At 43.7% G+C, this 27,504-nt stretch overlaps 1 protein-coding gene across 1 annotated transcript; it reads right to left on the bottom strand.

The window, feature by feature from the left end:
* Nucleotides 1-2,718: 2,718 nt before the first annotated feature.
* FGF4 (fibroblast growth factor 4) lies at nt 2,719-12,654 on the bottom strand. The gene is made up of 3 exons (XM_075283633.1): nt 12,335-12,654; nt 9,833-9,936; nt 2,719-6,623 (listed from the first exon to the last, which is right to left on the bottom strand). The coding sequence occupies exons 1-3, from the start codon at nt 12,630-12,632 to the stop codon at nt 6,447-6,449; spliced, it is 579 nt and encodes a 192-aa protein (XP_075139734.1). The 5' UTR covers nt 12,633-12,654; the 3' UTR covers nt 2,719-6,446.
* Nucleotides 12,655-27,504: the final 14,850 nt, after the last annotated feature.

The following is a 27,504-nucleotide window of genomic DNA, read 5'->3' on the forward strand; positions in this document are numbered from 1 at the left end:
TATCTGATTTGTAAACCCCAGGCCCCCCCCTCCGCTCAGTGTGTCCGCACCTCTGCTGAGGACAATAACAAAACCTTCATGTCTCCTTCTAGGAGTCTGTGCACACCTGTCGTACGTGTCAGGATAGGGGCCACCTTTACTATAACCCACAGCACGTCTTGTAAAATCCTAAATTGAATTCCAGAGACGTCACTTGCTATAAATGACATGGGGTAAGGTGACACTAGCAGGAGAAAAAAAATCTGAGAGGACGTCGACTTGTTGATCAGAGTAAACCTAGCCAGGGCCGTAGCTACAGAGCGGTCAGAGGAGGCAGATGTACGGGGGCCCTGGTGCCCAAAGGTCGCTCTGCCACGTAAGAAGACCCCACTATCAAGGGCATAACTGGGAAAGACTGGGCCCCATAGAGAACTTTAGACAGAACTCCCACACACAATGTGATGCTCCCTGGCCCCCTATACTGACCCCACACAGTATAATCCCCCTATACTGACCCTATACAGTATAATGCCCCCTATACTGACCCCACACAGTATAATGCCTCCTTTACTGACCCCCCACACAGTATAATGCCCCCTATACTGACCCCACACAGTATAATCCCCCTATACTGACCCCACACAGTATAATGTTCCCTATACTGACCCCACACAGTATAATCCTCCTATACTGACCCCACACAGTATAATGCCCCCTATAATGACCCCACACAGTATAATGCCCCCTATACTGACCCCACACAGCATAATGCCCCCTATACTGACCCCACACAGTATAATCCTCCTATACTGACCCCACACAGCATAATGCCCCCTATACTGACCCCACACAGTATAATCCTCCTATACTGACCCCACACAGTATAATGCCCCCTATAATGACCCCACACAGTATAATGCCCCCTATACTGACCCCACACAGCATAATGCCCCCTATACTGACCCCACACAGTATAATGCCTCTTTTATTGACCCCATACAGTATAATGACCCCACACAGTATAATGCCCCCTATACTGACCCCATACATCTTTACTGGTCCCAACAGAGTATAACGTCCCCTTTACTGGCCCACATTCAGTAATTGCCCCCTTTTACGGCCCCACACAGTAACTGCCCCCATTACTAGCCCCGTACAGCTTCCTCCTGCCCATGGACGCCTCTGCTTTTTCTCCAACTTGCTATAATAGGCAGGGTATTATATACCGGGGCTACCAAATTTTAAGGGGAAATCCAGGTCATATGATCTTCTGATATGTCCTAAATACAAGTGTGAAGACCAGATCGGCTCAGAACCCTTTGATATGATTTAGAGATTTCTGAAATTATTGAAAATTTGACACCAGGTTGTAATGAGACAAATCACCTCCAACTATACAGACATGGATTTATGGCAAGATTTATGGCAATTTCTGCTTAAAATTACAGTAAATCTAATAAATGTATTTAATTCATTGAATTTTATTAGAGATGAGCGAGTAGTGAAATATTCGATAGGTACAGTATAGGTTCCTGGTGCCCGGGCCTCGTCAGCACTACACCCTGCACCCCGCTTGCTGTTGTGGCACTGCTGGCAGCCCCTCTCCTGTACCTGGACTGTGGACTGGATCCCCAGCTGGATTTCCACGTCCACGTGCCCGCCCCCGTCCCTTGATGCTACCCTGACGCATCTTTGTCAGGTTCAGTGTATGTGTACGTGTTTATGAATGTATTCCAGCCTAGCAGAAGCTACAATCTCTTTCTCACCCTCCGTACAATCTCTCCCTATCTCACACGGATATGGCTGACACTATTCTTATAAATCGGAGGTCACCTGATTTCACCAGCCAATGACTTTTTCCTATTTTTTTCGATGCCTACGTTGTCGTAGTTCCTGTCCCACCTTCCCTGCACAGTTACTGGTGCAAAAATAAGCGCCAGGGAAGGTGGGAGGGGATACAAATTTTTACTGCGTTTACCGCATGGTATTCGGTTGGAATCGAATATGCCGAATACCTTAAAATTCAATTGAATATCTACTCGATCGAACGGTATTCGCTCATCTCTAAATTCTATCGATATTAATGAATTTATGAAAACTGTCTAAAATAAAAAATAAAAAATTTGTGGTGGTTTCAGAATGATACAGAATAAAAAAATAGCTTTCACTTTTCCTGCAGCAGGTAGACCCTTGTCATCCCCCCCTCCTCGTAGACACTTGACCATTAACACTTCCCACAGAAACAAAGAACAGGATGCAATCTGGTTTGCGTATACACGTGGAGTTTAAACAAGGTTTACAAGGCGGACCTGATAGCATCTAGCTTAAAACTGCAAGCTTTATGGACTTGGGGGGGTGGGGGGGGTGTAATTTTGGGTCCCTGTAAGGAATGCTTTAATCTTACAATGAATACACACATCTATTGGAAACATAGATTCTTTATTACGCATTTTGTTGTGCACAGCACATACGTCACAATATGGAAGAACACCTGTATAAAACTACAGACAAATCACAGAGCGCCGTAAACTGCTTTCTCTCGAAGGGTTAATACCGGAGTTGCATCGCTAAAGAAACAGTACGAGCCTGCAAAAATTGGCATCAGCTTATATATAGAAAGATTAGTACACAGGACCTGTTCTTGATGGATCAATACATACAGTTCACACTTTGATTTTTTCTTTTTATTTTTTTTGTCAAATTTTTTCTTTTTAATGGTTTCAAAAAATATCCTGTAAATACGGTAGAATAAAAAAAATGTAATAAAAAAAGATGATATGAATATGGCTAGTGGATCAGTAAAATTAAGTTTGCATAACCTGTCATCCAAAAATTTTTACAGGGAAGCACGGCACCTGATCGCAGTGGCTGCACTTTTGCTGGCAGAAAACCCCGCAGCGATCTACAGGAACGACTAAAACCTGTAGCGTGTGAATTATGATGTTGCATTGGTTGAAAGCTGCAGGGGGCCTGCAGAGCATCAGGCAATCTGCAGCAAAAAGCGCCCGATTTATGGTGGTTTTTGCTGCGGAGCCTTGCAGGAGAACATGGGGCGGAATTTGCCTGCGGAAAACTCTGCAGCTTGTTTGCACTACTACGTGGCCTTTGCCTATGGCGAGGTCCGCATGGCGTAATTTGGAGAGGAATTTGAGGGGGTCCTCCACTCATGAGGCAAGAGGGGGCGGATTCTGACGCCGAATCCACCTCAGAATCCGCCCTCTCACAGTAGAGGTCTATGGAGACCGCTAGCTTCCTTTTTTCTGTGAGTGTTATGTTCCGGCTCACGGAAAAAAGAAGCGAGTTGCCCTTTCTTCAGGCGGATTCTGCAGCTGATTCAGCCCCGTCGTCCACCTCGCAGCAGCACCCTCTAGACTAGGCCCATTCATTTGGGCCTACTCTGGAGCGGGAAGCGCGACTGTCGAAAGCCGCGGCAGGCGCATATTGGTCCTATTCTGACGCGGCTTCCCGCATCAAAATCAGGAGCAAAATATGTAGTTCCGTGCCCCGTGTGCACTAGCCCTTAGATTCCTCTCCGAATTCCGCCCCTTTCCGACGTAAATCTACTCGCTGAATAACCTCAGATGCAATGTGACTAGTCAGGCTGAGTCTCGCGTCGTGGCTTTTGCGGTTGATTCAGCTACAGAATCCGCTGCAATATCGAGCAGCTGAAAAAAAGAAGTGCCCGTCATACTGCATCGCAGAAGCCTCCGTCTCCTATTGAAAACAGAATCTGGAGCTGAAAACTAACAAAATCGAAACTGCACACGTTTATTCCAATGCATTTTTGATGTGGTTTTAAATGCACCCTTACGTCAGCGCCCCACATTGCGAAAACATCACCGTTTTGGCCTAGGCACAAACGCCGTTGCAAAAAAACCACAATTGTTTTAGAGTATCTGCAAAGTGGATGGGATTCCTTGTTAATCCCATCCACACATTGCAGAAAAAAAATCTGCAACGGAAATGCTGCGATTTCAAAAACACTTGCGTCTTTGTAAGTCGCGGCATATCATTTATACCTAAAGAAACGCTGGTGTTTTCCATATAGATATAGCAGGAAAACTTTCTGTAAAAAAAAACCCAAAAAAAACGCTAGACTGCAGCTCGCTACGTGAGACCTTAGCCTAAAATACAAAAAGAAAAACATATAAAAAAGACAAAAATGAAAGTCAGTGTGAACATAACCTTACCTGTGCGGATTAAAAACACAGATTAGTATCTACACAGGAGACTTAGCCCTATGGAAATGAAAAATTTCACCTGGTTCTTGAAGCAGCAGTGTCGGAAAGTGGAGTTCGATTACGGACGGGAAGAGTTAATAAGGAATGTAATTAAGAATTTGGCAATTAAAGTAGCACATCAGTCTTATATCCTGTTCTAGTGATCAGGGATATACAATATTTCAGCCCATAAACCGAACCGATCCTGGATTGAGAGGGATTTAGAAGGTATTTTCATCCCGGTGGCGGTTTTATGAACGCTCCAGTCCCCAATAACAGGCTGTACATTTGCAAAGTATATAATGAAAAAATCTAAGGTTACTTGCTGACCATATAGCGCAGGCCAACAGCTGCCTGCAAATATTTGTACCATGATTATCCTTACTAAAAGTAAGTCGCGGGGTAAAGATAGCTGAAACGTGACAAGGCCGAAATAGACAGCTCTGCCTTCCACCTACAGTACATTTGGCCACATATGGAAAAATTGAGGACCTGGGCACGGTTACAAGAGTACAAGTCCTCCGACAAGATAGTGAGGTAGACACTTAATATCTAAGACGGGAATGAACATAAGAAAATCAGCAAAAATCCTCCATGTCCTCCAGTAACACCGATGACATCACCAAACTCGAGGCATGTGACATCATCCTATACTTAACATACAGCTACCACCCAAAGACGGCCATTGTCTCATTTAGACATTCTTCAAGAGTAAATTTGTATCCTGTTCTGCTCCACATCCTTAACTAAAAATCTATACAAAGGAGGCCACATGGGCATTTACCCCTAGTGCCAGGAGGAAGGCCAACAAGCTTCGACAGGCCTAGCTATGACTTCAGGTGGTCATGAAAAAACTGAAAGCGTAACGTCCTCCAACAACACCGATGGCTTCACCAAACTCAAGACATGCGACATCATTAGGGTTGAGCGATCGGGATCGGAAAAGATCGGATTCTGATTGGCAATCGAGTAAATTTCACGATCGCGATCAGAATTCCAACCCGATCTTTTCCAGCGGGATCGAGATCGGAGGTTATCTCAAGATCGGCTCAACCTTATCAGTGACTTTTCCCATAGAGAAGCATTGACTAGGGTTGAGGATTGGTTTAGAAAAAGATCGGATTCCGATCGTCGATTGAGCAAATTTCATGATCGAGATCGGCTGGAGAATGATCGGAAATCAAGATCGACTCAACCCCAGACATCAACCTATACTTAACGTGCAACCATCGCCCAAGGACGGCCATTGTCTCATTTAGACATTCTTCAAGGGTAACTTTGAATCCTGTTCTGCTCCACATCCTTAACTGACAGTCTATACAAAGGAGGCCACATGGGCATTTACCCCTAGTGCCAGGAGAAAGGCCAACAAGCTTCGACAGGCCTAGCTACGACTTCAGGTGGTCAAGAACGTCATAATAATCATTGACCGGTCAACTTTTTCTATCCCTAGCACCAAACATCAGCCAAATCGAGGCCATCTTGAAGCTTTTGCCCCTTTTTCAACCCTACGTCATTCCTTAAGACTTCCTTCAAGTCCAATACCTACAATAGCACCGAGTTTAGAAGCACGTTCCTTATATCTTAAATCAGCCGAGTTGCGAAGTGCCAGCCAAGGAAGGGGTTAAAGGACATGTGCTCCTTGGAGACATGGCTAAGATTGACTGCTGGAGAAGTTCAGAGTTCAGCAGTGACAGGTCTAAAAACAGATTTCATGGAGTCGTCCTCTTGCCCCGCACCTTCTATAAGAGTAAGCTGACACGACCTCGGTCTAATAGCAACCGAGTCGGAGGAGGCGCGATTGGTAGCTTCGGCCTAACACTTGTTTCATCTCATCTACAGCCAAAAAGATACGCGCACAACAATCGGCATATGTGCACGCCTTGTAAACAGTAAAAAAAAAAAAAAAACCTGGAGTGGTGAATAGCAGCTCAACAATGGCACCAGTACTGCCGAGACTCACAGCACATTGCATAGCAACACATTGTAGGCCCGTTCAGCAGCTTATGAGTTAATAGACTATTTTTTACCCTCCCCCTTTCCAAAAACAAACAAAAAAAAGGAATAAAATATTACAGTAAATACAAAAGTAGCCAGCTATAAATTAAATCTTCCTGGATCGTATATATACAGATTAAATTATTAAATTAAATATTTTACATCAGCTCTTGCCGTGAAACTTTTTGAAAGTGCACATAGTTCTTTCCCGCTTCCCCCCCGCAGCTCCTTTCCGAGGATTCCTCAAGGTCAGATCCGAGGCAGGAAATGTGTCAGTGTCATTGTCGGAGAAACTCGGTTCCCCTTTTTTGTCCTTCCGTTTTTGCTTAGAGCGATGTACATTCCGGGGTACCGTCTCGATTCGTAGGCGTTGTAGTTGTTGGGGAGAAGAGTCTCCTTGAATTTGCATTCGTCCGTGAAATGTCTCTGTCGGGAGAGAAGAGATGTTATGTCTTAAGTGGGTCATACACGGTAGGTAAATTGGGGACAGCCCAGCTGTCCCTTGACATCTTACATGGGATTTCAACACTTCAGCTGAGAATGTTTTTGGGTTAGCCGAGAGATAGTGAAGCATATGGCCAACAGCAGTTTGGGTGGCCATAAGGTACAGGACATACTTGACATGGCTGAATTGTCGGAAGATGCAGCTGATCTGCATTCAATCCAATGCCTATGGTTGACCATAGACGTTAGATTGATAGTATATCCCACCAAAATTCGTTGGATCTGTCCATGTAAGAAGTTTTTGGGATCTTCTATCAATCTAATGTCTATAAGGTCTCATGTTATTAACTGGTCACCTATAGATGGTAGATTAATCGTAGAACTGGTTGGATCTCTCAAAAAAAATCTCATGTCGTTGACTAGTGTAAGAACTGTATGAAGATCCAGCAGGCTGTAATGGGATCTGCATTCAATCCAATGTCTATGGTGACCCATAGATGGTAGATTGATCGTAGACGCACAAAAACTGGTTGGATCTGTCAAAAAAGTCTCATGCCATTGACTAATGTAATAACTGTTTGATGATCCAGTGGATTACACTGGTATCTGCATTCAATACAATGTCTATGGTTAGCCATAGATGTTAAATTGATAGTGGATCCCACTAAACCTAGTTGGATCTGTCAAAAAGTTTCATGTTGTTAACCAGTGTAAGAATTGATGGAAGATCCAGATGGGTGTAGCGTAATCTGCATTCAATCCAATGTCTATGGTTGACCATAGACGTTAGATTGATAGTATATCCCACCAAAATTAGTTGGACCTGTCCATGTAAGAAGTTTTTGGGATCTACTATCAATCTAACGTCTATAAGGTCTCATGTTCTTAACCGGTGTAAGACGTTTTGGACAGATTCACTTCCTATTGGTTGGACCTTCATTCGATCCATTGTCTATGGCTGGTTATAGACCTTAGATTGATAGCAGATCCCACCAAAATGGGTTGACTCTCTCAAAAAGTTTAATGTCATTGACCAGCGTAAGCTCTAATGTCTCTGATCTCCCAAGAGAATGGAAGTAAAGCCCAAGGTGGACAAATTTTACTCCAACTATCAAAAAAATGTTTTACCAACTAGGACTCTCTTTTTCAAAAATACCTTGCGTTGGTCTACCCAAAATCTAAAAATTTCAGACAAGAAGGGAAATCTATACAGTATCAGACATAACAAACGGATAGGTATGAACCCAAAAAGAACCGTGTCGGGGGGGATCGGGTCCTCCTATAAGCCTGTAAACAATCGAGCCCTTATACCGGTGAGAACAGATGTAGCGGGATCTTCTGTTTCATCCTACAAATACATTCAGAACGACTGAACACTTATCAGACCATTTCAGCACGCAACGAGACGGGGCCGCCGTGCACCATTGTGTTCTAAGTTCAAAGACATCAACGTATTGTTCGAGGCTTGAAAGGAGCAAGTATTGTGGAACGTTCCTTTGAAATTAACTCATTGCCAGACATATATATATCTATAAGGCCAACAGGAGACCATGTTGCACATCTGGAGGATCTGAAAATTTTTGGATTGTTGCATCTTTGGCTACTCAACGTTACCTTAGAATATCCCTAAGCCAATGATCCCCAGATATTTTTGTATTTTTATGTTAACAAGGGTCCAAATTTCAACCTACTGGTTTTAGAAAAAAAACCCAAAAAGTTCAAGTTTTTTGGCCCAAAAACTTCAAAGCCCCCAATGTGTACTACGACCTTATGAAGGTTATAACGCCTGGGGTTCAGCAATGCAGGTTACTAACCCTTCCACTAACCCAATGGTCGCCAAATATTTTTGTATTTTCACATTAGTAGTAGGGTTGAGCCGATCTTGAGATTTCAGGATCGATTTTAAAATCCGATTTCTGATCATTTTCCAGCCGATCGCGATCGTGAAATTTGCTCGATCGCCGATTGGGATCCGATCTTTCTCGATCCCGATCGCTCAACCCTATATACATGAAAAGGGTTGAGCCGATCTTGAGATAACCTCCGACCTCGATCCCGCCGGAAAAGATTGGAATCGGAATTTCAATTGTGATCGTGAAATTTATTCGATCGCCGATCGGAATCCGATCTTTTCCGATCCCGATGGCTCAACCCTAATTAGTAATGGTGGAAATTTCAAATTTTTGGTTTTGGACAAACCAAAAACCTAAGGTTTTCTGCCCCCAAAACTTCAAGGTCCCCAATATGTAATTTTCTTATAGATAGTACAGAACCTTATGAGGGTTGGAACTGCCTGTTCATGCAAGGTTCACATATGTCCATTGTTCTGATTCGTCAATGGACACAAACAGAGCCTTGACTATGATGGGGTCCATCGGGTGTCCATTGTTTAAAAGTGAAATCGCCGGACCAAAAAGATAGACTTCTGTCTGGTGATTTCTGACGGATCTGCACTGGATGGACAACCGGGCAGATGTGAACGTAACCTTACAGGCGTTTCTATAACCTAGGACGTGACCAGGATAGTTGGACGTCATTGACTATGGAAACTTCTGTGAAACTCTCCACTTTCTTTTTTGCTATGCCCCTGATAAAACATGATTTACAGTGTGAATGGCGTCCAGGGATCCGATCCGTGTCCACCAGAGAAGATTAATTAAATGACCAGGCTAACAATCTCAGGAATGGCATGTGCCTGCAAGTATGCAAGTGGTAGCTTGGAATAACTCCCCTTACGTATTGAATGTACCGCACAGCGTTGCCAGCCCCTGTAACAGCGTGTCCTGCTCCCAGCCCTAGCCTTATGGGTGAGTTCAGGGGCCACAGACAGTAAGAGCTGCTGTGTATGTATGTGTATATATATATATATATATATATATATATATATATCTCACAGGGTAGCCCCTTATCTCATTACAGTCACCACCAATAGGGGAATGTTATAGCTCACAGCTAGAATAATCACTGTATATATGTGTGTGTATGTACAGTATATATGTGTGTGTATATGTACAGTATATATGTGTGTGTATATGTACAGTATATATGTGTGTGTATATGTACAGTATATATGTGTGTATGTACAGTATATATGTGTGTGTATGTACAGTATATATGTGTGTGTATATGTACAGTATATATGTGTGTGTATATGTACAGTATATATGTGTGTGTGGCAGGTCTGAACTTACTGATCCAAAGAGCTTTCCTTTTTCATTCATGGCAACAAATAGTCCACTTTTAACCCCGTATAGACTCACCACTCCGACTTCTACGGGGGAAATTTCCAACAAACCTGAAATAGGAAAATCATGTTTAGTCTGAGGTCATAACACCCCCCCCCCCCTTCATTATGTTCTATCTATACATAAACAAGGCAACATACTGGAAATACTGATCCAAAAACAAACATAACTGTCTAATTAGTTTAAGAATTATCTATCTATCTATCTATCTCATATCTATCTATCTCTCTATCTATCTATCTATCTATCTCCTATCTATCTATCTATCTATCTATCTCCTATCTATCTATCTATCTATCTATCTATCTATCTATCTATCTATCTATCTATCTATCTCCTATCTATCTATCTATCTATCTCCTATCTATCTATCTATCTATCTATCTATCTATCTCCTATCTATCTATCTATCTATCTATCTATCTCTATCTATCTATCTATCTATCTATCTCCTATCTATCTATCTATCTATCTATCTATCTATCTATCTATCTATCTATCCCCTATCTATCTATTTCATATCTATCTATCTCCTATCTATCTATCTATCTATCTATCTATCTATCTCCTATCTATCTATTTCATATCTATCTATCTATCTATCCGTCTATATTTCTATCTTAATACAGATACATTCTGCAGATTTAGTGTTTCCATCTCTATCACATAAGGACCCGTTCACACAGAACTGTTACACTGGAGATTTCATGTCTGCTAAAAATTTGCAGCTGAAAAAAAAAAACACCGAATGGTCCATTTTGCAGAAGTGATGCAGATTTCCGCAGATTTCCCCCTTTGCATTGCAGAGTATGTAGGAATTCCTTGCCTGTCAGTGACATACTGCGGATTTACAATCTACATGGCCGCACATCTCCGCACCTATAACCTGCACAGAAATTTCTTTAACATGTGGATAACATTTCTTAAACTCTCCGTTGCTCCCGTAACCTACTGCAGAGATTCAAGGTGACGGTATATACCCCTGAGTTGTCTTCATATCACTCCATCTAATACGGAGCTGTCCTAGTCCGGTGATGTCATCGAGACTGATCTGAATGACATCACTCTGTGTATGCCTCCTTCTATTTCTGGGACATCGGACTGGCTGGGTATTGACAATGCCTGAAGTTGCGTCATCGGGGACACATGTATCCCATATGTGACCCAATTCCCCCCGACTTGCCCATATATACCTACTATACACCTTCTAGATATTCACACATTGGGATCCCCTAGTAGCAAACGTAAAGCCTTCCCGGATAACCCAAATCCTCTGGTTTCTGATGGGTATGGAGCAGCGCTCCGGGGCAGGGGGTTAAGTCACTGTGTCATTTTTTTACCACTTTGGATATTTTGCTTTATTTTAGTGTTTTATCGCAATTTTTATTTTATCATTTTAGTGATTCTTCAAAGTAAAAAAAAACCTGCACAATGGTGACAAAAATTTACAAAAACTACAAACCCTGCACCAGTGAACACAATACTAGGGCTACGTATGACGTATGTCAGGCTATGTTCTCATTAGCGTCGTTCGATCCGTTTTTCGGGTCCTTTGCAATGACGGACATCTGATCAGTGGAGAAGCGATAACGGTGCCGCAGCAGATCCATTGGTTTCTATAGGTGCTATAAAAACTACCGCTTTAGCACTGACCTACATGGCAGCTATATGGACCCATATCATACCTATATATACCTTCAATGACATGCAAAGCTAAGTTCTATAGAATGTAAGGTAAAGAAATTGTATCAGATGCCGTATTATGGACTTGGTGCACATGAGCACCCTATGGCGGCACATGGAGAACCTAAATAACACATAGTTCCTTGTATCTGTTTAGAATTGTTGCACTTGTACAGATCTCATTGATGCTTATCCCTTCCCGAAAGATCTTCAACTCCGAGTGACGAGCGTTATTCGACTCTCCCCCCCGTAATTCTGTCTTGTCAGTCGCGTCCGCGCTACTACAGCACCCGACATCCCCTCGTGTCTGTGACAGAACAAGTAAGTGATTATCACGGCTTCTTAAGCCCGTATTAGTTCCTCTTGGAAAAATCCAAATCAACGTGGGGACCCCAGGACACCCCCCACCCCTTCATTTCTAATGGACCAGGCAAGATCACATTTTCCTGACACTAATCTCGCAGCCTAGACTTGTCCCACCAAGCAGAACTCAATCCAGCGGCAGCATTAAGTGTCACTTCCCTGTCAGAGCTTCGTGCAATTATAAAGATTAACTCCGGAGCTCAGCAAATTTCACTTCCAGTTTAGGAGAAGACGACTCCGTCATCTGCCCCGACCGGGAAATTGTCTTACTAAACAGCAGCACAGAGGATTACAGGTTTATGTCACTAGTCACAGACCTATCGCCGATGACTAATATTCTAGAATTAACATCCTTGACAACTTTCCAGAAAAAAGAAAAGTGAAAATGGATAAAATACTCACTGTATCGGTTTTCGTTGTGCATCCCATTGATTCTGCCATCTGGTAAAACCTGAATATGAAATCCAATGCCCACGTTGCAGTAAAGTCGCCGCATCCTCTTGATGCCCAGCAAATAGTCACTTTCCCGGTTTGTGTCTTTTCTCTCTCCGGGGATCCTAGATAGTGACCTAGAAAATAGGGATTCCCAACGTCGGTCCAGCGTGTCATTCCGATGGGAGTTCAGTAACGGCAGGCAGTGCACCATGCCCGAAACCAGCACCAAGAACAAGATTGGCACCAGGGCCGATTGAACAGTCATCCTGATCAACGTGGGCACACGTGGTTTAAGGAGTCAATTGCTCTAAAAATACCTCAACTCCAGCTCCACTTATACTTAGATCAAAAGAAACCAACTGCTTAGCTCAAAAGGAGGTGGGGTTTTCTTAGCTTGCATGGAGTCTTCTGTAAAAAGGGGGTTGACTCAAGTAAAGTTTATTCGAACTTGATCTCAACTTGTCTTTAGCTGCTGGAGACTTGTTTGAGGTGTTGATCTTCTCCCACAGCTCAGCCATAGCACTACAGCTCCGACCACGATATTTATATCCAGCTCTGCTCATCCCAGTACAAGCTGACAGACCAGTTACTGCACTGGGAAGAGAGAGAGAGAGCGAGGAGGAAGAGCCTCTGAGACATGGGGCAGGAAGACTCCTCTCCATGTCACGGTATAATGGACTCATTCATGTCCATGCTTAGATGTCAATGATAGGTGGAGGATTAGGTGATATTCTGGACAGGGGCATCACAATAAATGGTGGGTCACGAGATGTTCTGGGCAGGGATGTCACTCTAGTTGATGGATCAGGAGATATGGAGATATTAAGGACAGCGACATCATGATAGATGGTGAATCGGGAAATATTCTGGATAAGGGGCATCACGATAGGTGGTGAATAAAAAGATATTCTGGACAGGGGCATCATCATAGGTGATGGATTAGGTGATATTCTGGACAGGGGCATCACGTTAGATGGTGGATCAGGAGATGTTCTGGACAGGGACGTCATGCTAGGTGATGGATCAGGCGATATGGAGATATTTAGGACAGTGGCATCAAGATAGATGGTAGATCAGGAAATATTCTGGACAGAAGCATCACGATAGGTGATGGATCAGGAGATATTCTGGACAGGGGCATCACAAATTGTGGTGGATTTGGAGATATTCTGGACGGGTGTCTCAATAGGTGGTGGATCAGGAGATATTCTGGACAGGCCTATCGCAATAGGTGGTGAATCAGGAGATACCGAGATATTTTGGACCAGGACATCACGATAGTTGGTGGATAAAGAGATATTGTGGACAGGGTGTCACAATGAGTGGTGGATTAGGAGATATTCTGGAAAGGGGCATCATGATAAGTGATGGATCAGGAGATAATCTGGACAAGGGCATCACGATAGTGAATAAAAAGATATTCTGGACAGGAGCCTCATGATAGTGATGGATCAGAAGATATTCTGGAAAGAAACTTCGAGATAGCTGGTGAATATAGAGATATTCTGGACAGGGTGTCACAATGGATTGTGGTTTAGGGGATATTCTGGACAGACCTGTCGCAGTAGGTGGATCAGGAGATATGGAGATATTTTGGACAGGGACATGAAGATAGTTGGTGGATCAGGAGATATTGTGGACAGGGTGTCACAATGAGTGGTGGATTAGGAGATATTCTGGAAAGAGGCATCATGATAAGTGATGGATCAGGAGATAATCTGGACAAGGGCATCATGATAGATGGTGGGTCGAGAGATATTCTGGACAGGGGAATCAGAATAGGTGGTGAATAAAGAGATATTTTGGACAGGGATATCAACAACAGGTGTTGGATTAGGAGATATTCTGGACAGGCATGTCACAATAGGTGGTGGATTAGGAGATATTCTGGAGGGGGTCACAATAAGTGGTGAATTAGGAGATATTCTAGATAGGGGCGTCTTTGTAGGTAGTGGATCAAGAGACATTCTGGACAGGCACATCACGATAGAGGTGCAATTATTGCATATTCCCTAATGTCCGTCTTCCGTATATGAAGAGAATAGTCAAATATATGTGAATTATTTGGGTGGCCCCATTACAAATTTTGCATTAGGGTGAGTTCACACTGTTGAAAAAAAAGAAGCATCCCACCCTATCTCGCCACGACACGGCCGCAGGCTGATCAGCCCCATTTTGAAGAGGTTGATCAGCGCAAGCAAACTAGACAGACACAATGGCAGAAAACACCTCAAGATTTCTGCCGCAGTTTCTACACGCAAAATACGGCAAGAAAAATCTGATGGGAATCTGCAAATAATGGAGCGTGAGCCTAGGCTTAGAACTTCAAGTTACGCCTCTGATTCTGGATTATCAGACAACGCAACTCCATTAACTTTAGGAGATATAGGGCAACACAACGATTCTTGGTCGTATGTTGGGGTGGCATCCAAAGCCCTCGCCTTAGGGTGAAGGAGATTGTCCAAAATAGGATAAAGCTAAATCCACTGGTATTACTAAGACAGATCCATTGACCTATAATGGCGCTGCAGACGACACTACTGTCCAGAATACCAAAAAACCTCATGTGAACAGGGCAATCCCAGGACATAGTGGATTCTCTTCTGAAAAAGTTCTCCCGGCTGCCGGATTAAAGGAATCCCACACTATAGTTATATGGAGGGGTATACGGCTGAAGAGCTTTAAGTCTCTTTCTGTGCCATAAACCCTATTGCTGTGCTCTTTTATGGCAGCGTACATCTCATCCCGGGCAGACGGAATCCACAAGTGTTTGTTGTCCTGATACTACATGAGATGGCTTGCCTTAAGCAAGATTGCAAATTCTGGAGGTGTGAAAACCTGAAGCCTTTCCCAAACCTGCACATGGCTGCCATAGTACAGGGGACAAGGACTGTCTTCTATAGGGTTATTCCTATCATGTCCACCGACCTCCTTTATAGTTCTCTCATATATATGATATGATATGGTCGGAGAATGAGTGGCATTATTGCGTGATATGGATTTGTGTTGTATGGCCCATAGTATGGACACATATTGTAACTCTGATGCATCCAGTTCTGAAGGTATATGGATGTTCTCTCCTAGAGCAGTGCAACGCCTCGTGCTTCATTTCTTACAGTAATTCTATATATTATCACATCAACTATAGGAAGATGATGGAACATGGCGGCGCACTGGAATGGCGGTCAGGTGTTTTTTCCGGGAGCCGTTTGTTCCGGAAGCGAGGTGCTCATTCTTCAGGCTGTTTTGCCTCGCGATTCGGCCTGAAGACACTCCCTCCTCCCAACTAGGCCCATTCATTGGGCCTGATCTGGAGCAGAGTGCGCTACCCATATTTTGGACTGGAACCTGACCCGGCCTCCACTTCAGGTACCGGTCCAAAAAACTCCATGTGAATTTTCCCTTCGTGTATATAGCATATTTTCCAACTCTCCCGGAACGTCCGGGAGGCTCCCGAAAAGAGAAGAGACCTCCCAGTGTCCTGGAAGAATGGTCAGATCTCCTGGGCCCAACAGAAAGCTCCTGCATCCCCTGGGCTCCCTCTCATTTTACAGATGACATGGGCACTTGACATGCCAGTCACGTCCCAAAAAAAGAGGGTGGCCAATACATCACAAAATAGGGGGACAACATACACAAACAGGGACATGTCAAGAACTCCGCGTTCCATTCTCCTGTATGCTACTTGCCAATGTTTACAGGTACGGTGTATTTCGTGCTTTGCTTTTGGCTCATTTGCGCCTCACATGCCATTTTCCCTAAAAATTGGGTTTGTTTGGGGAGGGGCTCAGTGTGATAGGGCACGGCCTCCCATGGCTTGACAAATCTACTATGATTTACCCCGGAGACTGGCTCAAATATACACCTACCCCCAGCTAGATTTGAGATTTGGGCACTGGAATGGGCAATAGTTGCACCCCAATTTATTAAAACGCATGAGCCTCTTAACTATTAGGTGCATTGACTCTAGTTTTGGGGAAATTAGACTGGGGTAAGAAACATGGATTTTGATAAATCTCCCCTATTGAGCTCATAACTCAGTTGCAATTTTGCAAAAACGCTGAGGTTATTGCACCTTGTGAATACACCCCAAGCCTGTACAAGTAACATGACTATTATCTAATCTTGGGCTTCGCTAACTGGAGTCCTAAAGTGCGCTAAATTTACTAAAGCGGTGCCTCCGAAATATTGGTATACAAGGCATGAGGTAGAGAAATTTACCCCGCATGCCTCCTGCGGTGTTCTATATGCCCTTGGGGGTAAATTTGGTGCAATTTGCATCATTTCTGGCCCATACAAAATTCAATGCCTGTTGGGACAACACGTTGGCTCAGTGGTTAGCATTGTAACCTTGCAGTGCTGGAGTCCTGGGTTTGAATCCCGCAAGGACAACATCTACAAGGAGTTTTTATGTTCTCCCCGTGTTTGCGTCGGGTTTCCTCCAATACTCCAAAGACATACTGATAGGAAAAAAATGTAGATTGTGAGCCCTAGATGAAAAAAAGAAAGTGCCTGCCCATCATTTACACCTGCCAGAACATGTCCTCCTGGGTGGCTCTCCCAAATTCGGTGGCTGGTCTTCTATTCTTGGAGGTGTTCTCTCCACTTGCATAAGCAAATACTTTTTGTGGTGCGGACAATGAAGTGTAACTCTGGCAAGAAAGATGTCCATGGCGGAACGTGTGCATAGATCACAGGGATCGTTACAACAATTGATTAGATTTACACCTAGACCTCGTCCCCTCTGTGCACATCATAATGCAAGTCATGACTTGTAGGGCAAATATTGAAAGCCCCATGGTGCAGCAACATAAAAAATCATAGGTGGAATCCTTACAAAAATGGGAGGCTAATCTGCAACAAGGAACCGGCAAGGAGAACCTCACCTGGACAAACTAAGACTTTATGGGGTCTTCGCTCTAGAGTAAGTTATGACGGATTAGTAGAATAAGTCATAACTTACTGATTAATGGGGTCCAACCATTAGGACCAGGGGGTGACCTGGCCCACCACAGCATCCGACCCCCAAATGTCCAACAGAAGAGACATCGTAGAGAACCTAACGGTGGTGGAGAATGATGAGAACTGGTGCAAAGAAAAAATGGAGACAGATTGCAACTTTTTGGACTGTTTTGAAGGGCAGTGAATGGTGAGGAGCCCATGGGTATGTGATGGAGAAGGATTCCCAAAATTGTAGGTTCATCGAAAGGTAGATTCATACCCAAAGTGGCACTGGGTTTGGACTCCTTTAGAAGTGATTTATTACCTTGGGAAGGGGGATGAGGGCACAGCTATAAGGACATACTTACCAGCTCTTCTACAATGTTCAGGAGACTCCCGAAATAAGGGGAGACCTCCTAGATTCCTGGAACAAGTCACGTCATAAATATGGCCATAATCATATCACAAAAGGGAATGTGGGATGCTCCCCAAATGGGCATCACCTTGCAGCTCGTGCAGGTTCATACTACGAATCTTCTTAACTAACTCCTCTTTTGGTAACGTTCCACCCTTATACGTTGCATCTGCAAAGAAAACACCAAACACTTTGCATTACCAAAAGTTGCTCAGCACATCCGGAAACCGGTCACAAATGAACGTCACATCGAATAAACAAGAGAGGCCAACATTCTTGGGCAGGGACTCTACGTATGGTCCTTTATGGATCCCATCCCAGTTCACATCTGCTTCAAAGTCTTTGTTCTTCTGGTCCATCGTAGGACCAGAAGAATGATGGACAACAATGGACAAAAAAGTTGGCCTTGCTTGACTTTTTCATCCAGGATTCAGAACGTAGCCAAACCATTCAACTCCTTACACTTTGCCATCTTGTTGGTTCCTTGGCGTCATGGTCTACCATGTGCCGACAACCATAACAACCCACGAAAACCCAATATTTCAGCGGGAGGTCACCGACTACATTTCCACCTCCCTCTATTGTATGAAAGATCTTGAGGTCACTTTGTGGTTTAGCAGAACCTTATCTTCTCCGTCAGTTTTCGTTGGCCATATGTCCTTGACATTGTGCCGGGTTACCAGGGTGGGTGCCACGTAGGAATGTATCTTTGATCTTTTCTTGATTGCTGAGGAAGGAGGGAGCAATTACTTGTCCATTTAGAAGTATGACTTGGACAAAACGTGAAGCCTTTCTATGTTTTAATTTATCTTGGTCAAAGCAAACAAGAAGGTTCCTTCTTTATCTGGTATTCCAGGAGCCCGGCATTAGCCGACTTTCTCACGTTCACGTCTGGCTGATTCTCTATTAGCTAAAGGCGCGATCCCCGGGAGAAGGGGCTGGACTGGAATGCAAGGGCTGAACCCCAAGGAGCTTTGGTGTGACTGAGGAGGCCTCCTTGTCTCGGGTCTGTTGCCTTTCTAAGTGTTGCACATCAGTCGGACATATGCACACAAACCGTTGCTCTATTTGATCTCCATGCGCTGTATGGCCCCCTTGCTCACTTGCGGTTGTAAGCTCCTGTCCAGATAAAAACCTTATTATGTCCATCCATGTAGTGATGACACATGTCGGAGGCGCCGGAGTGTAGCCGAGCTCCGGCACAATAGCGTATGGCGCGTATCAAAGGCTGTGCTTAAAGAGCCAGAGAAAGTCGTATCAAAGGGGGTACATTTTCGGGTTATTTGTGATGCATATGGAGGCCTCCCAACAACTGCTCCGACATTCTTTGACTATTAGACAAGTGAACATATTAGAAAGGTATTTCGTTGCTCTTCTAAAGATATCGTTGTTTTTATTTTTGAGCCGTCGAAGTCTTTGGAGAAGGGATTTCTCAGGAGACGGGCGCGCATTTTACCCAAAATAAGTACAAGCCTACGATGTATACCTTCATCTAGTGACATGGCTATTAGGACAAGCCTGGTGTGAGTGAGATCAATGGGGCAATGCTCGCAATGGTTATTATTATATTATAAGAAATAGCAGACCATACAATCCAAACCTACAGCCGCTGCGGGACTACAACTCCCTGTTATACCGGTCAACACTCCTAGAATGTCCCGGAAGCTCTTATAAAGAGGGGCGATCACCGGGACTCCAGAAAGAGTGACAGGGCCTTACAGCTGTGCGTGGGGCCATTAAGGGGCAGAATACTGTGTGGGGGCTTTATGGGTGCTGTATACAGTGCAGGGACACTAAAGGGGCAGTATACTGTGTGTGGGGGGGTACTAAGGGGGCAGTATACTGTGGGGGGGGTTCTAAGGGGGCAGTATACTGTGTGTGTGTGGGTACTAAGGGGGCAGTATACTGTGTGTGTGGGGGGGTACTAAGGGGGGCAATATACTGTGTGTGGGTACTAAGGGGGCAGTATACTGTGTGTGTGGGTACTAAGGGGGGCAATATACTGTGTGTGGGTACTAAGGGGGCAGTATACTGTGTGGGGGGGTTCTAAGGGGGCAGTATACTGTGTGTGTGAGTACTAAGGGGGCAGTATACTGTGTGGGGGGGGTTCTAAGGGGACAGTATACTGTGTGTGGGGGGTTCTAAGGGGACAGTATACTGTGTGTGGGGGGGGTACTAAGGGGGCAATATACTGTGTGGGGGGTACTAAGGGGGCAGTATACTGTGTGTGTGGGATACTAAGGGGGCAATATACTGTGTGGGGGATACTAAGGGGGCAGTATACTGTATATGGGGGCACTAAGAAGGCAGTATACTGTGTGTGGGATCTTTATGGATGCAGTATACAGTGCAGGGACACTAAAGGGGCAGTATACTGTGTGTTGGGGGGTACTAAGGGGGCAGTATACTGTGTGTGGGCACTAGGAGGGCAGTATACTGTGTGTATGGGGGCACTAAGGGGGCAGTATACAGTGTGGAGACACTAAGGGGGCAGTATACTATGTGTAGGTAAGTGACTATGTGTGGGTGCACTAATGAGGCAGTATTAGGATGGTTCCAGAGATTTGCCCCTGGCTATATACTGTGTATACTGCAATAATATACATATATTATAATAATAATAATGCCATTATATTTTTTCATTGCCATAAATAGTAACTCTCAGGCCAATACTAAATCATGTCTAACCATCTTATGTGTCAGGAGGCCTTTGGAGCCCCTCAGGAAGTCAGACCCCCGGAGCAGCTGCTCCCTCCGCGCCCCCCACAGCAGCACCCCTGACTTGAGGAGATGACGTGGATTCATAGAAGCCATTAACCTCCTATTTCTATCCTTTCTGCCTACAGATTGCAGCCCTATATAGAGCGATCAGTGCGGGCAGAGATATGGATCTGCCTCCCCCCCCTCCTGGAGCCAGCATATAACATCATGTGGGGTGTGCCAGGTCAAACGACTCCAGTTTCTGGATTTTGGCAGCAGCAGTGTCTTGTGAGGAATAAGGATATCTTTGGCAAGATCCCTGGGATTAAAAGAGAAGCAGATTCAGAGACTGTAAATCTTTGTGCAATGCACTTACGTAAGTAACATCCCAACTATTTCACCTATGATCGTCTCAAATCCTTTCCTCGCAGATATTTTATCCCTTATGTATATAGTGCTGAATGGATGCGGCTTTCACTGGTGACCTGCTGCTGCGGCGGATCTCATTTATTATACTATTAGTAGATTGTGAGGCCGTGCTGCATGCTGGGAAAAAACGGAGCAAAAATTGTCCTATTATATGGGGCAACATTATAGGGTCCTGTTATGTTAGCGACACCCATGCCAGTCACATGATCCATTTCGGCCAATGTCCGCATTTAATACAGCCGAATTGTGTACCATTTATAATATGGCTGCAAAAGGACCTTTGGGGCCCCTCAAGTAGCAGGAGCCCACTTTATATGTGACTTTACACACCCTGTAATTCACAAAAGTGCAACCACAATTTTTATTTTAACATTTCTTGCTTTACCTACAGCACACCCCACCCCTGAATTGTTATTCCTGCCCATAGGCACCAAACTCCGCCCCCGCAGAGCACAGAGAAGTCTATTAAATAGGGAGCTGGGATGGGAGAGAGTCATCTCTTTCTCAGTTTGCAGGGCCAAATGATCCAACTCACTAAAAAGAGCTGAAATCCCCATCACGAATAACTACCCCCCCTGGGTTGTCCCATCAGAACAAGCTTTTCCAAAATGTAATTTGCAGATGATCAGCTGATCAATGTTTACCTGGAAGCTGAAAACCTTATTGATCACTTGTGATCGCCATGAGAAGCTCAGTGCCAGCAGTACATTCTCCCTACAGCGGCCACTGCAGGTGAAATTTAGTATGACAAGTCACTTATTGATACACACAAGTAACTATGTAATAGATGATCACGCTGAGTCCTCCAGAGCAGGAACCATGACCTATAGAGTGGAGTCTCCCCATGATCCGAGTATGCATATGTGATGGGGAGTCAGGAGGAATAGCCTTCAAGCAATAGTGGGCAATGTAAGAGCATTTGTGGGACTTCTCAATGTATTTCTATGGCCCTGGTTGATGAATTGCTGCTTGCTTGCCAGCCATACAGCCACGTTGGATGGGTCTGAACAGAGATGTTCCTATAAGGAGCTCACCCATTGTTCCGTACGTCACGACTTTCCATGGATTAATTGTCGGCCTACGTTCATTAAGTAGTTCCTTCCTTATAAGGATCCACGTTATCTCTTATTGTTAGATACCCCATGAGACGGCAATTAGGAACGTCTGACAAGCAAAACTTCTCCACCGCCATTATCTCCTGGGTAGTAATTACACGCTTCCCCGTAGACATTCAACCCCGATCCAGCTTTATTTTATTGTACGAAGGATCGTTAACCCCTTCAGCGCTGCCTTACCCTTACATCTGCTGAATTACAGCGCGAGATACCCGGATCGTTCCTGCAGATCCAGGGATGAAAGAACATTTCATCCTATAAGATAAGAATTCAAGTCCCTGAATTAGGGTTGAGCCGATCTTGAGATTTCAGGATCGATTTTAAAATCCGATTTCCGATCATTTTCCAGCCGATCTCGATCGTGAAATTTGCTCGATTGCTGATCGGGATCCGATCCTCAATCCTAGTCAATGCTTCTCTATGGAAAAAGTCACTTTTAGGGTTGAGCCGATCTTGAAATAACGTCCGATCCCGCTGGAAAAGATTGGGTCGGAATTCGTGAAATCTTCTCGATCGCCGATCAGAATCCGATCTTTTCCAATCCCGATCGCTCAACCCTACCCCGAGTACTTGACCACCAACAGCGGCCGTAGCCATGCCCATTGGGGTTGTCGCTCGGACTTGCATAGACCATGAGCGGCAAATAGATCTGCACTGCTGTCTCAAACATGTCTTATAAAACGTGAGTGGTTCTCGGGAAGCTTATCCCTTCCTCTGTCCATGGTGCTGATGGGGAAGGAAGTGTTAGTAGTATGCACCGACACCAATATCATCCATGGATATGACCGCAGGCAACAGATCCCACTGTGTTAGGGCTGATCGGATTATGGTTTAATGGGGGGGGGGGGGGAGATTTATAGGAATCCAATAATATAGGAAAGTATAGCAGACCTGCTTAAAGGGGATGTGTCACCAGAAAATGTCCTACCCTTTAAACCAATGTTAAACATTCTTAAATAATTATTTGTTACTTTTATTTACATCTACATTGTTTCCATCTCATTATCTATATTTAAAACAAAGTTCTACATCCTGCAATTTTCACTCTGGCCACTAAGCCTAATAATATATTGCATCGGGGCCCAGGAGCTTTAGGTTACCCTTCTGCTCCTTATACGTTATATTTTATGGTGTCTCCAGTCTTAATCTGTTCATACATATTTAATTATTGTTGTCTTAACGTCCAATTTAGATGGACCAGCCAACCATCTCATGTGTATGGGGGTCTTCCAACCTTCCCCAGACAGGAAGATATCAGGGGAACTAAGGATCAGGTTGTTGGATTTCAACCTACCCGATCCTTTTATTCAGAGGAAGAATAAGCCATTGACAAGGGGTTTCTGACAGCAACATACTCCCCTACCCCCGACTACACAAGTGTATATGGGAGTAGGGAGCAATATGGTTGTCAGTCTTAGTGCAGGAGTGTTTCCTCTGGGGTCTGGTGTATAAGTACAGACCTATATATCTAATTTTCACTTTGAATTGCAATACCGGACACAGCCCATGGACCAGAGTGGCGCTGTTTCTTAAATAAAGTCGACCCTTTTGCCAATCCTGGACAAGTAATTAAGTAATTCAGGGTCAGGGTAGCATTTAATGCTCCTATAGTTCCCCGACATATCCCTGTCTCACTATAGGTGCGTCTACGCCTCTCCTAATTTTTATCAGTGCAGCGGAAGTGACTAATTTCACCGAGCGATGGCCGCAGGGCAGGTTACTGCGTCTATAAGCTACTGGCAGACTGTAATCCTTCTGAGAAAGCGAACCAGGTGACAACGATGGATGAACAAGATAATAATCGTCACCTCGCAAGGCCCGCGGCGGCCTACAAGGGCCTACTAACTGAGACCAAGGTGCAAACAGTAGCTGAGCCGGTAACAATGAGCCGTCATTTTCAACACCAAGGCCTTATTGACACACACCAAGTGGATCTTAGATCGTTCACAGATCACTTATCATCTCTGTGATAATCTCCTTCCCATTAGGTGGTCGGTGATGGTGTCAGATGTGGCTTGGATGTGCAGGTGTGAAACAACACTACAGTGATACAAAAGAGGCATAAAAACTAAGAGCACTTAGGGTCAGATCAAGACGGACAGGTCTGTCCATTATTGGAATGGGGAAAGACAGGATAGAAATGTCCTAATCATTTATTGCACTGCATAAATAATACCACCATATAGTGACAAGTAAAAGTACACATACTATAGGCCTGAACTGTCTACATAATAATGCCACAGAGTAAATAAATACCAGCGCCAAACTGTACACAATTAGTAATATAGAAATAATACCGCCATATACTGCCATGTAAAAGTACACATACTATAGGCCTGAACTGTCTACATAATAATGCCACAGAGTAAATATATACCAGCGCCAAACTATACACAATTAGTAATATTGAAATAATACCGCCATATACTGCCGAGTAAAAGTACACATACTATAGGCCTGAACTGCCTACATAATAATGTTGCAGAGTAAATAAATACCAGCGCCAAATAGTACACAATTAGTAGCGCTGAAATAATACCAACTTATAGTGGCAAGTAACAGTACAATAGACAGTGCTCCAATTACAAATCCATATAAAACCGACATAGTAATGTCATATTAGTTAACTAACACTGCTAAGTAGTACACAGTTGTAAGTGCCATAATATTACCACCATATAATGCCAAGCAAAAATACCATAAACAGCCTACATTATAATGCCACAGACTAAACAAGTACCAGCGCCAAATAGTACACAATTATTAGTACTAAAATAATACCGCCATATACTGCCAAGTAACAGTACACATAATATAGGCCTGAACAGCCTACATAATAGGGCCCCTTCACACGGCGTAAGCGTGCCGCTCATTTAGACACGTATGCACGTGTCCGAGCGTGGCGCTTCAAAACAGAGCCCATTGATTTCAATGGGAAGCGCGCGTATATCGTCATATACGCGCGCTTCCCATTGAAATCAATGGGCTCTGTTTTGAAGCGCCGCGCTCGGACACGTGTATACGTGTCTAAATGAGCGGCGCGCTTACGCCGTGTGAAGGGGCCCTAATGCTACAGAGTAAGAAAAAATAGTGCCACATAGTATAGAGTTATTATTACTAAAGTAATACCAACATCTAGAGCTAAATAAAAGTACAATAGACATGTAATATAGCCCCAGACAGCCTACATCATGGGTTCACAGAGTAAACCAATACCAGGGCCAACTGGTAAACAATTAATAGTGCTAAAATAATACCGCCCTCCAGTGCCAAGTAACAGTAACACAAAAACAGCATTGAAATAATAAAGCTGTATCAAACTTACGGTACATAATACCATATATTTGATACTAAAATAATACCGCCATATAGTGCCAAGTAACAGTGCGACAGACATAGTGCTCGAACTATAAAGTCATATGAAACCTACATATTAATGTCATATAGTAAACAAATAATACTCAAGTATTAATTCTGAAATAATACCACCATATAGTCCAAGTAAAAGTACACCACACACAATGTTCACATAAAAAAGGCATATAACACCTACATAATAATACCATGGTAAACAAATTGCCCAAAATAATACCCAGTAGTACCCAATTAATAATGCTAAAATAATACCGCCCTATAATGCTCTTTGTTGTACTTAAAGGGATTCTATCATTAAAATGTAATTTTTTTCTGGGTACCACGTAGGAATAGTCTTAAGAAAGGCTATTCTTCTCCTACCTTTAGATGTCTTCTCCGCGCCGCCATTCGATAGAAATCACGGTTTTCTTCTGTATGCAGATGAGTTCTCTCGCAGCACAGGGGGCGTCCTCAATGCTGCGAGAGAACTCTCCAGCGACGCCTCCATCTTCTTCAGGAACGGCCTCTCTGTGCGTCTTCTTCTGGCGCTGGCTTCAAACTTCTAGGCCTTGGGCAGAGCCGACTGCGCATGCCCGCCGGCCACAAGAAAATACTGTGTAAGCGGCCATATTTCTTGTGGCCTGTGGGCATGCACAGTCGGTTGCCCAAGGCTTAGAAGTTTGAAGCCAGCGCCAGAAGAAGACGCACAGAGAGGCCGTTCCTGAAGAAGATGGAGGCGTCGCTGGAGAGTTCTCTCGTAGCATTGGTGACACCCCAGTGCTGTTTGAGCGCTAGGGCCCGCCTACAAGAGAACTCATTTGCATGCCAACGAAAACCGGGATTTATACAGAACGGTGGCGCGGAGAAGACATCTAAAGGTAGGAGAAGAAGAGTCTTTCTTAAGGCTATTCCTACGAGGTACCCAGAAAAAAATTGCATTTTAATAATAGGATCCCTTTAACAACAGCGCTATATACTATGTACATAATGCCCCTTTTGCCCCTGCTATGACACCGCCCCCTATCCATCCACTATTACATACAGTCTGCCCATTCTTAATGTACAAGAGACAGGGACGCAAAAATTTTGGGTGCACTCGATGGGTTTGGCAGGAGATGCATAAAACTAAGTGGAACTATAGGGGCTGCAGAGGTCACAAGTATCCAGACCCTGGTGACAGAGGGGGCCAAGGCCTAATGTGAAGGAGTCTACATACATGACCTGAGTCTATGGGGAGGAGTCAAGTAACATGGAAGGCGGCCCATGTCAGCATGTAAAGGGAGGTGTTATCCAGTGTCGGATCAGCCCACTCTAGCGGGCCCAGGCTCTAACACAATAATGGTCCAGGAGAAGACACCCAAAACACAAGGGTCTTACTGATCGATCTATCTATCTATCTATCTATCTATCTATCTATCTATCTATCTACAGTATCTACCGTATCTATCTATCTATCTATCTACAGTATCTATCTATGTACAGTATCTATCTATCTATAGTATCTATCTATCGATCTATCTATCTATAGTATCTATCTATCTATAGTATCTATCTATCGTATCTATCTATCTATCGCTCTATCTACAGTATCTATCTATCTATCTATCTCCTATCTATCTATCATCTATCTATCTATCTATCTCCTATCTATCTATCTATCTATCTATCTATCTATAGTATCTATCTATCTATAGTATCTATCTATCTATCTATAGTATCTATCTATCTATCTATAGTATCTATCTATCTATATATAGTATCTATCGTATCTATCTATAGTATCTATCTATCGTATCTATCTATCTATCTATCTATCTATCTATCTATCTATCTATCGCTCTATCTACAGTATCTATCTATCTATCTATCTATCTATCTCCTATCTATCTATCATCTATCTATCTATCTATCTATCTATCTCCTATCTATCTATCGTATCTATCTATCTATCTATCTATAATATCTATCTATCTATCGTATCTATCTATAGTATCTATCTATCTATAGTATCTATCTATCTATCTATCTATCTATCTATCTATCTATCGTATCTATCTATCTATCTACAGTATCTATCTATCTATCTATCTTCTATCTATCTCCTATCTATCTATCTATCTCCTATCTATCTATCTATCTATCTCCTATCTATCTATCTATCTATCTATCTCCTATCTATCTAT

The sequence above is a fragment of the Leptodactylus fuscus genome, chromosome 7, assembly GCF_031893055.1.
Source record: "Leptodactylus fuscus isolate aLepFus1 chromosome 7, aLepFus1.hap2, whole genome shotgun sequence".
NCBI classification, from domain to species: domain Eukaryota; kingdom Metazoa; phylum Chordata; class Amphibia; order Anura; family Leptodactylidae; genus Leptodactylus; species Leptodactylus fuscus.

What these genes read in the sequence shown, in the direction of transcription:
- FGF4 (XM_075283633.1), bottom strand. Translation starts at nt 12,632, where the DNA reads ATGACTGTTCAATCGGCCCTGGTGCCAATCTTGTTCTTGGTGCTGGTT. An exon ending in GCACAACGAAAACCGATACA is followed by an intron (nt 9,937 to 12,334) that starts GTGAGTATTTTA and finishes TTCCTATTTCAG; the next exon opens with GTTTGTTGGAAATTTCCCCC. An exon ending in AAGGAAAGCTCTTTGGATCA is followed by an intron (nt 6,624 to 9,832) that starts GTAAGTTCAGAC and finishes CTCTCCCGACAG; the next exon opens with AGACATTTCACGGACGAATG.